General features: G+C 39.4%; 2 protein-coding genes across 2 annotated transcripts; one reads left to right on the plus strand and one right to left on the minus strand.

Moving 5' to 3' along the window:
- Positions 1 to 1,130: 1,130 nt before the first annotated feature.
- LOC113132460 (aldo-keto reductase family 1 member D1-like) lies at positions 1,131 to 4,638 on the minus strand. Its single transcript, XM_026310533.1, has 9 exons — positions 4,489 to 4,638; positions 4,184 to 4,351; positions 3,917 to 4,033; positions 3,535 to 3,612; positions 2,646 to 2,768; positions 2,028 to 2,137; positions 1,583 to 1,748; positions 1,381 to 1,463; positions 1,131 to 1,187 (listed from the first exon to the last, which is right to left on the minus strand). The coding sequence occupies exons 1-9, from the start codon at positions 4,579 to 4,581 to the stop codon at positions 1,145 to 1,147; spliced, it is 981 nt and encodes a 326-aa protein (XP_026166318.1). The 5' UTR covers positions 4,582 to 4,638; the 3' UTR covers positions 1,131 to 1,144.
- A 372-nt stretch (positions 4,639 to 5,010) lies between these two features.
- Positions 5,011 to 14,114, plus strand: LOC113132458 (transcription intermediary factor 1-alpha-like). Its single transcript, XM_026310531.2, has 18 exons — positions 5,011 to 5,535; positions 5,729 to 5,847; positions 6,141 to 6,288; positions 7,142 to 7,274; positions 7,433 to 7,549; positions 7,829 to 7,943; positions 8,140 to 8,286; positions 8,478 to 8,592; positions 8,967 to 9,343; positions 10,160 to 10,294; positions 10,387 to 10,489; positions 10,579 to 10,636; positions 10,816 to 10,948; positions 11,511 to 11,854; positions 12,053 to 12,188; positions 12,948 to 13,013; positions 13,460 to 13,615; positions 13,721 to 14,114. The coding sequence occupies exons 1-18, from the start codon at positions 5,259 to 5,261 to the stop codon at positions 13,898 to 13,900; spliced, it is 2,859 nt and encodes a 952-aa protein (XP_026166316.1). The 5' UTR covers positions 5,011 to 5,258; the 3' UTR covers positions 13,901 to 14,114.
- Positions 14,115 to 17,185: the final 3,071 nt, after the last annotated feature.

Below are 17,185 nucleotides of genomic sequence, written 5' to 3' on the forward strand. Positions count from 1 at the left end.
TGTGATGGACTGGTGCCTTCCACCCATAGAGAGCTGGGCTAGGCTCCAGCAGATCTCTGTGACCCTGGTTAAGGAATAAGAGGGTATAGAAAATGGATGGATGGATGAATTTTCTTAGTTTTCAAGCCCACATCAGTTTCTTAATTTTTGTTACAGGTATGAGGTTTCAGAAAATAGAATAAACAACACCCCAGATACTTAACCCCAAATTCCTCAGGGGCTCAACTGTTTGGACAGGAAAACTGAGATTTTCAACAAGTAAATACAGTACATGCAATATCCACCAATCACACCTCACTTTGCAGACATATCTCCCCTCTACATCTTTGCAATGATGTTAATCTAATTACATGCCAAGATGATGTCACAACAGAACCTGCATAGCAGATATTTTGTCATCTGTACGAATTCTATAGAAACTGCAGAAAGAAAATTCTAATGTTACATCTTGCAGATATAGTCTGCTCATACATTTCTTATCTCAGGTACAGTGTATTGTTCATCCATTCATTAACAATCTACTGTAAATTTGAATTGGTTTAGTTTATTTAACAATATAGAACTTCAAAACAAAAGTTGAGTCTTTTAGCATCCAACATAATGCAGAATAATAACCATTGTTTTCTCATATATATTTATTACTGCTGTCATAAATGCTTAATTTGCTCAGTAGACAGGATATGAACAATTATCTGCATTATTTGTTGAGCTATTGAAAATTTTATATCCACCTAAAATGTTTGGCTTTTGGACACACTCAATGTAAAAATCGTTTTATCCTTTCAACCCTATCAACACTACGAGGAGCAATATTGTGTCTAAGACTCAGCTCGGCTTTTCTAATGTACCATAATCCTCAAAATGAAATGTGGAATTTCCATTAGTAGCTCATGTATCTAAAATAATATTATACCTAAAATTATATCTAATTATATCTAAAATAATATTATAATGTGTAGTGATGAGAGAAGCAAATTGTATGTTATCCTTGAGAGGTTCCATTTATGTCTTTTCTGTTCACTGTAAGATAGAGCCCCCTGGTGCTTAGTGTTCAAATGTATGCTGAGTGAAAAAAACAAGACGTTGTTGTTTTTGCAAGAAGCTTAAGTCAGAAAATGATGAATATCACACAAAATGAAAACATTTAATATTCATCATGAAATGGGTACTCTGGATGATCACTCCACCTGTGACAAAACAAAAAAAAAAAGTTTTTTTTAAAATTACTGAGCACTAACTAACAACTTTTTATTTTACCAAAATGTTATGTAATGCATTACAATAGAAATGATAGGTTTTTAATTAAAGTAAAGATTAGGCACAGTAAGGGTCAGTAGACTATAACATTCACCTACAATATTATTTCAAAGCCATACTTACATCAACAGCTCCACAAAACGAATATTTTTGTTAAGTCCTTCAATGGCTCTCATTTCTTCCTCACTGAGTGAAAAATCAAATACCTGTAACAGAATGATAACAGTATTCTTCATAACATTACCAATCACACAGTATTAACATACATTTGAGAATCTGTAATGAGCACTAAATACCCTGGTATGAAAAATATATACAAGTCCACCTGAAAGTTGTGTTGGATTCTCTCGGGATTGAAGCTTTTGGGGATCACTGCGACTCCTCTCTGGATATTAAAGCGTAGAGCTATCTGAGCACTACTCTTGTTGTACTTTTTTCCAATGGATACAAGCAGCTCATCCTCCAGAAGGGGAGGACATTTCAGATTCACCCTAAACCAGAGACAGAAGAAAGTACAAATGATGCCATGATAAGGACTATTATCAAAGTTATTATGTCCTTTATTGTTGAGTGTAGAACAGTTATAATGTTCCAGTGTCACATATCAGGCTAGTGTATTGGACATATATTGTTTTACTTTAAATTATTTTTGACAAAACAATAAGAATTTTAGTGCAAATGCTCTTTTAATAGCTTTACCATCAAATCAGGGGTAACAAACCCTTACAAAATATCATACTTGTCTTGAATAGTGCACAACACCTACATACCATGTTGCATCTCTGGAGGAGCCAATAGGGCAATACCCAACAACCACAATATCATTCTGACGACAGTATTGCAGAAGTTTGGGTTGTGTAAAATATGGATTGCACTCAACCTATAGATGAGTAAAAAGAAAATACATAATAAATACTTTTGGTCTATGTGTCCCAAATTTACACTAGAACCCAGAGCTCTTAGCCAGAATAAAATGGGATGGAAATTGAAAGGAAAGACCAACTATCTATCTGCAACCTGCAATTTAAATCTATATTCTATATATGGGACCTAAATAATGCACAGTTATTTAGCAATATGCAATCTGGCATGTTAGTAAGTACCTAAGAAAACTAAAGGAGTAAAAATATAGAAATGGACCAAGAGATAAAGTTTGAACCATTTCCCATCCCTTCAAAAAGTTATGGCAAATCCATCAAATACTTTAATTTGGCTCAGAGATTGTCAAGCTGTCATCTGATTTCTTTAACATTTGCTGAATGGAAAGCACAGACTATGAAAGTATGAAGAGCTAAGCAATGCTTTTTTAAAAACTCCCTAAATTACCACTATACAATGTAATACACTATAAGATGTCAGTGGGGTCTAAAAGAAGAAACTGAGGTCACCTGGTTGGATACAGGTTTGTGTTTGAGGCCAGGTTTATTCAGCAACAGCTCCAGCTGTCTCCGGTTGAAGTTGGAGACTCCCAGGGACTTAACAAGCCCTGCATCTTTGCATGCCTCTAAAGCCTGTTGAAAATAAGATATTTACATTCCCTTGGAGACTGATAGTGATTATCTTTACAGACTTACTGAGATAATGGAGAAATAAACTCATAAAGTGCAGTGGAAAGGAAAAAACAGACCGCAGCTTGGCAGTTTATGACATCGTCCTTGATGGTTTTTGATGGTGTAGCAGAGATTGTCCTGGTATTAACATTATTAACTTTCAACTATGAATCAATTTCATGTGAGTTTCAAAGTGGTTTCATTTTATTTATTTATTTGTTCATTTATTTATCTATTTACTTATTTCAGAAAAGAGTACATATAAACACTAAAATGCACAGAATAAACTACAGATTCTCATTAACAAATTAATGTATGACTTCTGAATGAAATAAAACTACACTGAATTGACATTTCATCTTTCAGCATACAAGATCCATGGAGTTAATCCTACCATTATGAAACATGGTCTCTATGGTTGTTTTTTTCTGGCTTCAGTGAGTTAGTGTTGAACTGTATTTTATGGCACTGAAAACAGTTTTAAAATTTTCTATCCCAACTAATATAAAAGCATGCACACATTGTTTATAACTTTATAAATGGTTTATGTCTTTGTTCATGCAAACACATGAAACCAAAGTTAAACAAAACAGTTATTAATACATAAATGAGAAAACAATATATCATAGACACAAAGACATGTAGTTGATATTCACACAGGCATACAGACCAGCAAGCTAGAAGACAGAAAGTCATCAGATTGCAGAAACACTGCAGTAGAACTCACCTCCCAGGTTGCACAGATATCTGTGTGGTGATAGATATATTTTCCATTCTTGTCTTTTGGGTAGAATTCCTTTCCAGGCTAAAACACAAGCATAATTTCAATTAACATTAGATTAGATGTGAATAATGTGAATGTGGATACCGATTCGATCATGTTGTTTGTTGTTAGTGCGTGCTGTCATCAATTGTATTTCTTCCTTTTATTTTAAATTGTTTTATATCAAATATCTTGTTATTTCAAACAATCCGGTTTGACAGTGGAAATATATAGCAGCATTATTTAAACACTACCACTGTGAGTATGTAAGATCACATGACATGTTCCGACACTAAAGGACTGATAAGTTAATTGCCACCTGTATATGTGTGTACTATATAGACACCTTGAAGGCCATAGGAAGCTCAATGATGTAGAGATCCACATAGTCTAGTTTTAAGGCTTTCAGTGTCCTCTCCAAGGCAGGTCTCACCAACGCTGGGGGGTGAAAGGTATTCCAGAGCTGAGAAATATAACCCAGAACGATTTAGAGAATATTAAAGTGAAGCGCCTATAACACAGTGCTGCTTTTGGGAATCGGATTCAAAAGCAAACTAATTGTGTCATCAACAATTCTTCAAAGTATTTAGGCAAATATGTCAAATCTTATTACCTTTCCACAGTAGAAGATATCTTCTCTTTTAACAGTTCCATCAGCAATCTTCTCTCTAATGGCTTGGCCAACTTCATGCTCATTGAAATACACCAATGCCCCATCAAAGTGTCTGTACCCTACATCTATGGCCAACTTGACACACTCAAGCGCTGTACCTTTGGGTGTCTATAGGAAATCCACAGAAAAGGTCAATATTATTTGACATGATTTTGACTGAGCCATGCTTTCGTCAGGATTAGGCAGTTATTAACAATCCAAGTTTATGTCAAAATCTAGAAACACAGAAACAATATCCTTCCTACCTTTTGGGGGTTTCCATAGGTGCCAAATCCCAGCAGTGGAATATGGTTCCCATCGCTGAGAGGGATACTGTGACTCTGTGCAGTCAGATTCATGTCAGCCAGAACATGGGTAAACTAAACTGCTCTCTAGCCTGGCTAAAAGGTAATGTATGACCATGAACCTTGAACACTAAAGTGTTATCTTTGTTTGTGACGTCTTACTAAGAGATTTTTTTAACCCAGGTGCAACTGACATAGATGATTAACTTACTAGGCTAAATATTGCTATTGGACATTGTATCATGATGTGGTGTTATTCTCATATGGGCTCAAATAGCAGTATTAACAGGTTCATTCCAAAAACAGCTAAACATGTATAGGCCAAAATAGGTTTATAGTTTTCATTTTGTTGTTAACGGCACATTTTAAACCGGTGGACTTGCTCCTCCATCTCTCAGCTGCGGAGGCGCCGATCGGAGCGCGCACTGTTTTCACCCCACCCCTCTCGTGCCGCAACGAGCGCGTGCGGTGCAATTTGAGCAACATCTGCGGTCCGCGAGCGCGGAGGTGTTGTGTTTTGTCTGTGGTGTTACAGGTGTGGCGCTGCAGTCCACATCCTGGCGTTTAAAGGCACTGACTGAGGCTCAGAGGGAAATGGAAATGCAGGAATGAGGAGATGCTCTTTTCGCGGAGGGTGCAGGGACATGACTCATGAGCCTTGTCTGCACACCTGTGTGGGAACATCTTGTGTACACAGAGAGGTTTAGCCTTTGAGGATCAACGCGGGGCAAATGGAGGGACGCACAGACGAACAGCAGCCTGGTGACGCTGCTGTCATCATCGTTGAGAACGAGGCTGAGAGCATGCCAGTGCAAGAGGAAAAGTCCGACGCAACCGGCCACAATTATCTGGACACTTGCCCCGTTTGCCATCTGAACTTTCACAGTCGTGAGCCCAAACTTCTGCCGTGTCTTCACTCCTTCTGCAACAAATGTTTACCCTCACCCTCGAGGAATTTGGCTATGGCGGAGCCCCAAAACTCCCAGGTTGACAGCGCGAGCAAACCACGTGAGTTACTTTGTTTACAAACGCCTGAATCGATTAAAGGAAAGAAGGTAAAATCCATTGTGCCTGTGTCGGGCTGGTGGCTCGAAGGACAAAGATTTTACTGGCGTTTGCATGAATGATATTTTGTGTCGGTTGCACATTTATATCACATTTGACTCATTTAGATCAAATGTGTGTTGCTGTTTGATTCCAGTTAACGTGATTCGGTGTCCGGTGTGCAGGCAGGAGTGTATGGAGGTAGATGTGATGGAAAACGTCTTTGTGAAGGACTCAGCTGAGGCTCCCAGCAGCACAGTGGAGAGGACACCCCAGGTTAGTGGCTAAACGCATTGCCATATGGGGGGAGCCTTGTTGCTGTTTCTTAGGATAATGGCTGTAATATCATACATGATGAGCAAGGTCAACTTGTGCACTAAGGCTGTGAACTGAGACACTTGTGCACTCCCTGTCATTTTTACTTATACTTAAGTTATGTCATTGCAGATAAGATCTAATCAAACGTGAAACAGACAGTGGATCCTCAGTATCTCCCCAACTGTTTCAGCTTGTGTCACCAGTCTACCTAAGATGTGTCAGCCTCTGATGCTTGTCTCATTTAACTGTAGCTCTGTATGACCTGTGATGACAACACTGAAGCTGCTGGGTTTTGCATGGACTGTGTCGAGTACCTCTGTACCACCTGTGTGGATGCCCACCAAAGAGTTAAATTCACCAAAGATCACATCATCAGAGAGAAGACCGAGGTATCACAAGGTATTCCAACCAGTGTCCTTATCTGTCTTCTGTGAAATGCCTGTGGTGCTGGTAAAGGAAACTGTGTTATCATTCATATAGTCTCTTGTCTCTTGTCTTTTCATTACATTTCCTCTCTACTGAGAGTGTTTTCTCGCACCTTTCCCCTGAGAATAGTCTTACCTGTTGGTCACACCAGCTGATCACAAGGCCCAGTTTTTCTAAACAGCTAACCAGGTCCCAGGGGTTATAACAGACAAAACAACAGATGTTGAGTATGTTGGGTATGTGTGTACTTCTGTGTTCCCACACAGGGGGTGGAGATAGTCTCTCCACTAAAATATTTCTGTGCTGCCTTTGTTGGTTGTTTGTGGTCACAATCAGATTGCAGTTGTTTATTTCTCACTGTGTAAGTCACACACTACAGTGCCACTGCAGTGCTCCAATAGCAAAGGAGAAAACTATTATAGGATCTCTGTTGCACAGTAGTTCTCACTTTAGCCTGTGTTTAGATATGTTCTGAGAGAGTCCGTTTCACATGAACGAGCATACAATCTGTGAAAAATGAAATCACATGGATTCCCGTAATCTTGACTACTACAACTGTTGTTTGGAAAAAAATCTTTAAACTCACCATTCCCCCTAAAAGTAATGTTTAATGGCACAAATTATAAATTCGCATTTTTACATAGATCTTGTTTACTGCCTTGTTTACTGTGCTCCAATAAGTCTTCATTGTATCATATACAGCGGCATTATCTTAAAGGTTAACTTTAGAGGTATCATATGGTCTAAGCCCAATGCCTGACCAATGGATGGAACAAATACAGTCATGTATAAAGGTCCAAATGATGAGTGTTTTGTTGTTTTCCAGAGGCCCATGGTGTGTCAACTCAGAGGCCAATGTTCTGTGATATCCACAAACAAGAGCCGCTGAAGTTGTTCTGTGAGACCTGTGACCTGCTAACCTGTCGTGACTGCCAACTAGTCAAGCACAAGGACCACAAGTATAGTCACAGTTAAAAATGTAACACAGCATCATATAAATGTTGATACACTTGTGTATACATTTTATCTTTTGCATAATTCAAATTTTGCACGAATAAGACATATATTGATATACATTTTGATACTAATATTATGTCATCATCTATTTTTGGATAAGTTATCAGTTCCTTGAAGATGCCTATAAAAACCACAAGCAGCACATGGAGAGTATGACCCATCAGCTGGAAGAGAAAAGGAAACTGATTGAAGAGGTGTCAAACTCCATAAACAATGGGTATGTATGTCCATATATGCATATTTAACATCACATACTGTATGTCCATAATAAACAAGGTAAACATAGACACTCAATTCCTAAAACTGTTTAGACAAAAGCCCATTTGCTTTTCTATTTGGCCTCATGACAAGAACTAGTAAATTATTTAAGCTTATTAATTAAATGAATAGCTCCATTAAAATGTAGTGTTTTTAAAATGTGTTTGAGATATGTGCTGTTTGATATTGCATGTAATTTGTTCAATTATTATATTGACAAGTGACATATGCTTTGCAGACTTGTTCAGGTTGGTCAGAACCGTACATCAGTTCATAACGAAATAAAGAAGTCTATCTGCAGTTTGATTCTTGAGATAAACAGGAAAGGAAAGGTGCTAGTTAATCAACTTGAGGTAAGACAGACATTTTAAATAAATCATAACAAAAGTATATATAAGTGTAATATAGTAGGTTTTCCACATGATGTAAACATGCAGCTAGCTGTGGTGTATGCTTGCAAGCTCAGTTGACTGTCTTACCCTGAGGCTCAGAGCACATTCCCTCAAGCAGTTTGAACACTGCACATGTTCACGTATTCATGGTTTCCAGGCTGTAACAAAGGATCATGAGAGTGTCTTGCGAAAACAACAGGAGGACATCGGGTATCTATCCAGACACCTGGATCATGTCATCGACTTCACCAAATGGGCCACAGCCAGGAATTGGGGCACAGCCCTCTTGTACTGTAAACGTTTGGTAAGCCCTGCCTGGTAATTTGTTCAGTCAGCAGTATCTCATCACAGTTTTGCTTTCTCCAGCTCTCTCTTCAGCTCTAAAAGCCAGTTAGGAGCATGATCTGTCTTGGATGTGATGAAGTGGGAACACGTTTTTTTTTTTGTTGTTTTTAGTGTCTCTAAAAATTATTAATAACATCCCTTCTGTTGCAGATTCTGTTTCAGATTGGAAACCTCCTGCGGGCAAAATGCAGTACCACATTTATACCACAAAGCACTGTACGCTTCCAGTGTCGATCCTCCTACTGGGCATCAAATGTTGATCTGGGTAAGACAAAAACAAATGTAAATGTAAGATTTTGGTTTGATTTTGGGTTTTAAGCACTTGCCTGTCTTAGATATCATTGACTTTGGAATGTCAAACATTTAAAGACATTACACTGGGCTCTAGAAATTTATGATGTTTGATCTGTGTGTATTTTTTTTTTTTTTTTTTTGCCTTTTCTAAAACATTTTTAACAGATGAATTAATATAACTGATAGCTGATAAAATTATCATTAGTTTCATCCTATTAGTCCCTTAATACTGTCCAAACATTCCACAAACCAATATTGTCTCTTAAGTCTTTCCTACAGTTCTCTTTTGTATTTTCTATCCCTGTTTGTTATGCTCACCCAATCTCTTTGTGTATGTCTTTTCAGGCTCTTTAGTAGTGGAGAGTGTACCAAGCTACCAGCTGAGTGGTTTTCAGGGTATCCCTCATCAGCTTTCCCACCCTGGGCAGGGCCCTTCAGGCTCACCCCACAACTTTTCCATGGGAGCTCCACACAGTACTCTGGCTCAGCTCCAGATGCAGGTGGACAAGCTAAACCCACAGGCCCAATGGCAGCCGCAGCCAGCTGGTCCACTGTGGACATGGTACCAGAGTGTCAGACTACAGCGAACTGTCCCAGGGCCCCTCCAGGGAAGCTCTCACTCCCACAGTATGCCTCTTCAACCAGGTCGCAGATTTATGGTGCCTCCTCCCAATCACGTCAGCCCAACTAGCAGTTTACCAAGCCCTGGGTTTACTCCCCAGGTTAGTGTGCATTTCTGTGTGTGAGTGTACATGTGTGATCATGCCTGTTTGACTGACAAGCCCTCTTAACAAGCACTGACAGCACATGGTATTGTCCTAAATAGAGCTGACAGCCTTCACATCCTCGGCAATTTATGTCTTTTCTTGTCCAAATGGATTTGAATCTTGGATGAGCTCATGACTCAAAATCACAAAAAAAAAACAGCTAAATCTTCAGCACAACAGCAGCCAACATGTGACAGAGGAGGGACCCAAGAAATGGTTGATAATATCTCATCATCCAAGTTGTTTAGTCTAGTTCACAGGCTGTTTGGGTTCTACCTCTAAAGTATAGGCACAGTCACAGGACAATACTGGCATGTGCAGTGCACACGTAAGTGTCACTGATGTGGAAAAGCTGTTACAGCTGGAAACTCTTGAATGCTCTGTAGAAAAGATATTCCAGCATTTTTGCACATTTTGCTGCAAATTATGTGATGTATACAAAATGATACAGCTAAGTCTGGTTTAGTCCTGCAGAAGGAGGTTTTTTTATACTATGCTCTTGTGAGAAACTGTTGTTTTTCTGTACACTTCATTTCATTACATTTAATTAGGGTACAAACAGTTTAAAGACATTTAAAGAAAATTGAGTCTATAATATTAAAAGTCTCCTTTTATTTTTGTGATTTTTTTTTTTTTTTATTATATCACTCATAGCATTCATGTCATTTTGAACAGTCGACATGATGAGGCAGGTTTTAAACCTCTGCAAGTTCATTTCCCCCCTGTTGTAAAATAAATTGTGTATTGTGTATCTCACTCACTCATCTGTAGCCTCTAAGGCCGATAGGAAGCAGCTCCAGCTACCAACCCAAACCCATGGGTGTATTCTCCTCTTCACCTTTGTACAGCCAGATTACAGCACTGCCCAACAGTGGGGCTGTGAGTTCATCACAATCACGACAAACGGTAAAGGACTTTTTTCACTTAAAGACTTTGCACCAAGACTATTACCACAATACATGTGTTATGCAGCAAATGACATTAAGTGCTGTGTTTAGATTGAGCCCACATGTATGAAGAGGAGGAATGAGTCAGCTGGTGCAATATATATGCTGAAACCAAACTATCTCCAGAGCCTCTCATCTTCTTTGCCACACCAAGGTATATCTGTGTCATGTCTCATTTTGCAGACTGCATGTGTTGTTGTGTTCTTACTAAAGTAATACAAACAGATTTTCATTTCTCTCAAGTGCAAGGGCAGCAGATTTCAGCAGGGTACACTGCTGTATCCCAAGAGGAGAAACCAGGGTAAAGAAACAGCTACACACACAATCACAAACATACACACAAGCGCATGCCTTTTGTCTCTCTCTGTGTGTTGTGTAGCTCTGAACAGCGCTTCCTTAACACGACCCCAGTCCCTTTGTGGCCTGGACCTCTGCTGTGAATTTCTTGTTATTCTAATTGGCTCTTATGTTGTCCCCAAGGACTGTGTCCTGGAAACCGTCAGAAATACACCAGGCTGGTGGGGCAGTGTGCACAGCTGTCAAGAAAAGACGAAGGTCATCACCAGGGCCCATCATTGTCATCAAAGATGAGCCAGAAGATGACATTAGTTTTGTAAGGAGACTGTAATTTAAAAAAGTAAAGATGTCACTGGGGAGATTTAGAAACATAGACTATTGGTACAATGAAGTCAGTGGTATGAAGAAACATAAGTGGTGAAGTTGTAAATGAGTCGCCTCTCTTTATTTATAAGATAAAACAATAAGTAAAACGAAAACCGCAAGTAAAGTCTAAACTGTGATGTTAAAACAGACCATTTTTAATACTTCTCTTCCAAATAAGTTGAAGGTTTGCTTGAAACCTTCATTATCTTTGGGATACTCATGTGTTTTGTTTTTTTTTTTTTTTACCACATCTGATGTTTTTTAGTAATGTTACCATATCTCAGCAGATTAGTACACTGCTATTATTGCCAATATGATGTTGGTGGGCAAAATCCCCCAAAATGAACGGCAGTTTGTGTGAAACGTAAATTTTCCTTTACATCTACTAATCAGACTGCTGTTGACAAATTTGGCCACATCACACATATGTGTATAACATAGATTCATGAGTCAGTTTGCATCCTGTTGGATGGAATATTTTCATAGCTGTTCTTTGTGTTTATGAACTTCAGATACAAGCCAACCAAAGTGCCAGTCTCCCTGACAGCACAGGTGACCAACCCCAAATCATTGCCCAAGGTGAGGGCAACAAGGTCCCAACTCAAAGCACAGACAACAAACTTTCCAGCCATTCACAGCTCCCACGTAGTCCATGGAACCAGAGTAAAACTAATGCTACAAACCACATCAGTTCACTTGGAGAACAACAGGTAGACCAAAATCAAGCTCAGGTGGAAGACTTTAATGAAGTCTTATGTGCTGTGTGTCAGAATGGTGGACAGCTGCTCTGCTGTGATAAGTGTCCCAAAGTTTTTCACCTCACGTGCCATGTTCCAGCTCTCCTCAAATCTCCCAGGCAAGTCCTACCACAGAACATTTCATTACTGCTGGTCTCAGGTGAAAAACATGTTTTTACATTTTCATGTCTGCATTTGTAGCAAATAATTATGGTCCTCTGTGGAATGAAATAAAGACCCATCTGCTCTTAATAATGAGGCTGCTCCAAGTGCATAATGCAACAGCATTACATTGACTTTTTACTGTCTCTTTTTAGTGGGGAATGGCTTTGCTCTTTTTGCCGTGACCTGCTAATGCCAGAGATGGAATACGACTGTGATGGCAAATCAGAAGCCGAAACGCTAAAGATGGAGCCAGATTCTAAAGGAGGATTTTCCTTTGTGGACAAACGAGTCAGTACTCTTTTTTTTTTTTTTTTTTTTTTTTTTTTGTATGATAATAATTTTGTTACAATCAAGATAGGATGCAGTTGTAATTATTAATAAAAAAAATGTTAGCTTGCCATTAATGTCAGTTGAACATTTGTTAAGCTTTATTACATACAGCCATCGAGTTCTGCTTTTTGGATTTGCATGTAAAACATCAGTGTCTTCAGTGACTTTAATTCCATTCAGTTCATTTTAGTTCTGCTAAACACATTTATTCATCCTAGGCAGGGCAATTAAAAACCACAGAAGGGCACTGACACATATCATTATGATGGTATAAGAACTGTCATTAAATTGAGTGTCCTTCCAAAATATACTAAAATATGCAGACTGAAGTCACTGACTGAAATAAAACATACCACAGCAACCATGCTCCATTAATGACAAAAGTACAAATTTATTGTAACCACCGTGTAGTTTAAAAGCGGTGAGCAAGTGATACTCATAAAGACGAATTGCATTTAGTGATACATGTTTTGAAGAAAGGAGTAGCACAATGGCTTGGTAGTTAGCACTGTTGCCTCACAGCAAGAAGGTTCCTAGTTCAAAACCCAGCAGGGGCTTTTCTGTGTGGAGTTTGCATGTTCTCCCTGTGTTTGCATGGGTTTTCTCTGGGTACTCCTTCAAGTTATTAATTGAGCAGATGCAACAGACCATATTTTGGATGACTGTATTCTCAGTGGTCAGTTGTATTAAGTCTGATATATTTTTCTACCACTGCAGAAATGTGAGAGGCTGTTGCTACTCCTGTTTTGCAGTCAGCTGAGTTCAGAGCTTGTATCCCCCTCGGTGAGTCTGAAACCATGATGGAATATAGAGGAAAGGTTCACGGGATTAATGTCACATGGAGTTATTTTGAATACAATTTTAATTATGTATTGAAAATGCAGTATTTATAAGTCAGGACAGACAAATTATAACTCAGAAGGATGCCAACTTTATGTAGTTACTGTAAATATAGAGGGATTTGTCCTGCTGAAACATATCTTGCAGTATTTGTTACATTATACCTTACATTATAGCACATACAACTTTAAATTTGTGTAGTTACAGCAGTAGTGGCCATTTTTGGCCTTCTATATAAACTTTCACATAACAAAATGGGCTAAAACGCCATAACCTTTTGTGCACAATGCTTTGTGTCATACTTTATAAATAATTATTCATGATTTGACTTCAGCATCTATGCATGACATTCCATTCTTCTGTTGTCTCTGCCTTTCTAAATACTATAGATATGTGATAATAACACACTGACGTTAAAGGGACCAATAAATTTTTTCACTGTGAAAAAACGTCTGGAGGCTGAACCGAGTCTGTGCTACCAAAGCACCGCAGAATTTGTGTCAGACATCAGGCTCATTTTAGGGAACTCTGAAGTGCTCAATGAGGTACTGTTTTGAAAAAAAAAAAAAACAATTCAGTATTAATGTATTAACATTCTTTGCACCTTGTATTGCACTGCAATGACTTTATCCTTTCTTATACTTGCACAGAAACCTGAGAAAGAAGTCACCATGGCAGTCAGAAAGTGTAAAAAGCTGTTTGAAGAGCACCTGAGGATGACCTTCCCTGACCAGACCTTTCCAGAAATCAAACTGGAAATGATACCCACTGCTCCTGATGACTCTGAAGCCTCATCTCCTGACAATATATTACAGGCTGCAAAGCAATAGCGCAAATGTTCATACTCATACCAGATACACCAAGCTGTCCCAACGGAGTGGAGAAAGTAGTATGAAAGCACAAATTTTCTTTGTTGTTGAGATACTGCCAACACCAGCACCAGTGTAATGCCAACAAACAGTTACGACATAAATTCAGGTCACTAAAAATGTTTTACATCTCATTGCTTATGATGAATTATATGGCAAACATTGCCAACAATAAGCTGAGAATTTTCTATTTTCTGTACTGCACTATGACACTGTGGTCAGATTAACACTGAATCTGAAGAAATACCTTCTATCTGCAACTGAAGTTCACTTAATCAAACTGGCATTAATGGCAGGAAAAACATAAAATACATGCAACATATACATACAGGGTACAGCTGACTGGTTAGAGCCTGAGCACCAGAGGTGCGAAGCCCTATTGTTTTTATAAGAATTTTTATTGTTATTGTTGTTATTATTATCATTGTTTGTGTCTGCCGGACTGTACCATTTTTGAACTGGTTCCCATGGGCGGAAACACAAAACTTTTCAGAATCGGAATATTTTCCATTCTTCTGTTGTACATTAAGCGGTTTAACATGAATTGTTAAAATAACATTAACAAAGAGAAAAAAAAAGATTTTTTTTTTTTGCGCAAGTTCAATGAATAGGCCACTGAAAGTCAGGGCATTTAAAATTTTAAACTGCTTGTTACTTTAGGTGACTTCATTTCCATATTGGATTTCAACTTGAGTGAGAAGTCTGGGATTTATTTAAACTCCATCATCGTCTGTAGTATTACCTTTTAAAAGGTAACTTACCTACGATGTCAATCTTGGAACCCAAAAGAAGCTAGGGCAGATGTCTCAAAATTTCATAATTAAAGGCAAAATCAAGCAAAGTGGTCATAGTGATCATTAAATGTTGTAAAGACACAGTATTATTTTATATGCAATATCTGATGTTGATAAATTCATATGAACCCAATGTTATTTATTAACTTTTAAGTTATATGCGTTAAATCTGTGCTGCAGTCACAACTGAAACTTTCCCACATTATCTTAAAACAGACAATAAACTCTTCTATATTGGCACCAGTAGACAGTATCTACGTCTAGTTGTGCTGTCAGGAGGAGAAAAGCTCTGTTCTAATGGAGTGCCACAATAACCCTGGTACTGGGAATCACAATGGCAGGAGGGGCCACCACAGACAGGGTTACTGGTGGATACTGCTGGCAAACAAAAAGAGTCAGATATGCATATTACGTAACTCTGCTTATTAAAACACCCCACATAATGTGGCTGATATGGGCAATATTTTTGATTTTTATACCTTTTAACTTTAGATACTTCTTTAATTTTAATGGTTTTATTGTCTGCATCCACTCCTAATAAAACGACATAAACGTCGTCTGTTGTGCAAACTTGTCCTCCACATCCGATGTTGTTATTGTTGCCAGTTAAATGACCCTATTAAAACTGTGGTGCCAGTTTTGCAACCTAAGTTACTGCTTACAGTGCTTTTTTCATTGTTACAGTTTTTTGGCTGTTGACCCTAGCCACTTGGACTTGCATTTTCACTTTTTCACATTGGCATTGGTATAAAGTGGATGTCCCAATCCAATGGTGGTGGGGAAGAACCAGAGAACCCAGGGACTCTGTGGCACAGCACATGCCCGGAGAAGGTGCTCACATCCTGTATGACAGCGGCTGGATGTCCCAGTCCCCTGGTGGTGGCGGTGATGGTGGTGGCGGTGAAGAACCACATAACCCAGGGACACTATGGAACAGCACATACCTGGTGAAGGTGCTCACAGGCTGGATAGGAGCGCTGGACGTCCCTGTCCCCTGGTGGTGGTGGTGTTGAAGAACCAGAGAACCCAGGGACTCTGTGACACAGCACATGCCCAGAGAAGGTGCTCACATGCTGGATAAAAGCGGCTGGATGTCCCCTGGTGGTGGTGGTGGTGATGGTGAAGAACCACACAACCCAGGGACACTATGGAACAGCACATTCCCGGAGAAGGTGCTCAAATGCTGCATAACAGTGGCTGGACGTCCCGATACCCTGGTGGTGGCGGTGATGATGGTGGTGGAGGTGGTGGTTGTGGTAGTGGTGGTGGTGATGGTGGTGGTGGTGGTGAAGAACCACACAACCCAGGGACACTATGGAACACCACATGCCCGGTGAAGGTGCTCACAGGCTGCGTAAGAGCGGCTAGACGTCCTTGTCCCCTGGTGGTGGTAGTGGTTTTGGTGGTGGTGATGATGATGGTGAAGAGCCAGAGAAACCAGGGACACTGTGGCACAAAAGATGCCCCATGAAGGTACGTACAGGCTGCATAAGAGCTGCTGGACATCCCGGTTCCCTGGTGGTGGTGGTGATGATGGTGGTGAAGAACCAGAGAACCTAGGGACACTGTGGCACAAAAGATGCCCCACGAAGGTACGTACAGGCTGCATAAGAGCTGCTGGACATCCCGGTCCCCTGGTGGTGGTGGTGATGGTAAAGACCCAGAGAACAAAGAATCAGTGTGGCTCAGCCCAAGCCCGGCAAAGGTGTTCACATGCTGGATAAAAGCATGTGATAAAAGAAATAGAGATACCTAGATAATAATAATAATAATAATAATAATAATGCGCTTCACTAAAACTTCACTAAGGGTTCCTTGAGGCTTGTTACCTTTTTTACCTTGAATGACCGAGACAGACTTCTGTGGCTTTACAGGTTGAAGCCTAAAAACAGAAGAAAGGAGGGTGAAGTGGCTAAACAGGGTGGAAGAAAATGGATTATTTATATATATAAATTTGTGCAGGTATAGGCTACTTTGTTATGGTCTTGTGGTTGGCACATACAGTGGGTATGGAAAGTATTCAGACCCCTTTAAATTTTTCACTCTTTGTGTCATTGCAGCCATTTGCCAAAATCAAAAAAGTTCATTTTATTTCTCATTAATGTACATTCAGCACCCCATCTTGACAGAAAAAAACAGAAATGTAGAAATTTTTGCAAATTTATTAAAAAAGAAAAACTGAAATATCACATGGTCATAAGTATTCAGACCCTTTGCAGTGACACTCATATTTAACTCATATTCTGTCCATTTCTTCTGATCCTCCTTGAGATGGTTCTGGTCCTTCATTGGAGTCCAGCTGTGTTTAATTAAACTGATTGGACTTGATTAGGAAAGGCACACACCTGTCTATATAAGACCTTACAGCTCACAGTGCATGTCAGAGCAAATGAGAATCATGAGGTCGAAGGAACTGCCCAAGGAGCTCAGAGACAGAATTGTGGCAAGGCAC

Source organism: Mastacembelus armatus, chromosome 6 (genome assembly GCF_900324485.2).
Source record: "Mastacembelus armatus chromosome 6, fMasArm1.2, whole genome shotgun sequence".
NCBI lineage: Eukaryota > Metazoa > Chordata > Actinopteri > Synbranchiformes > Mastacembelidae > Mastacembelus > Mastacembelus armatus.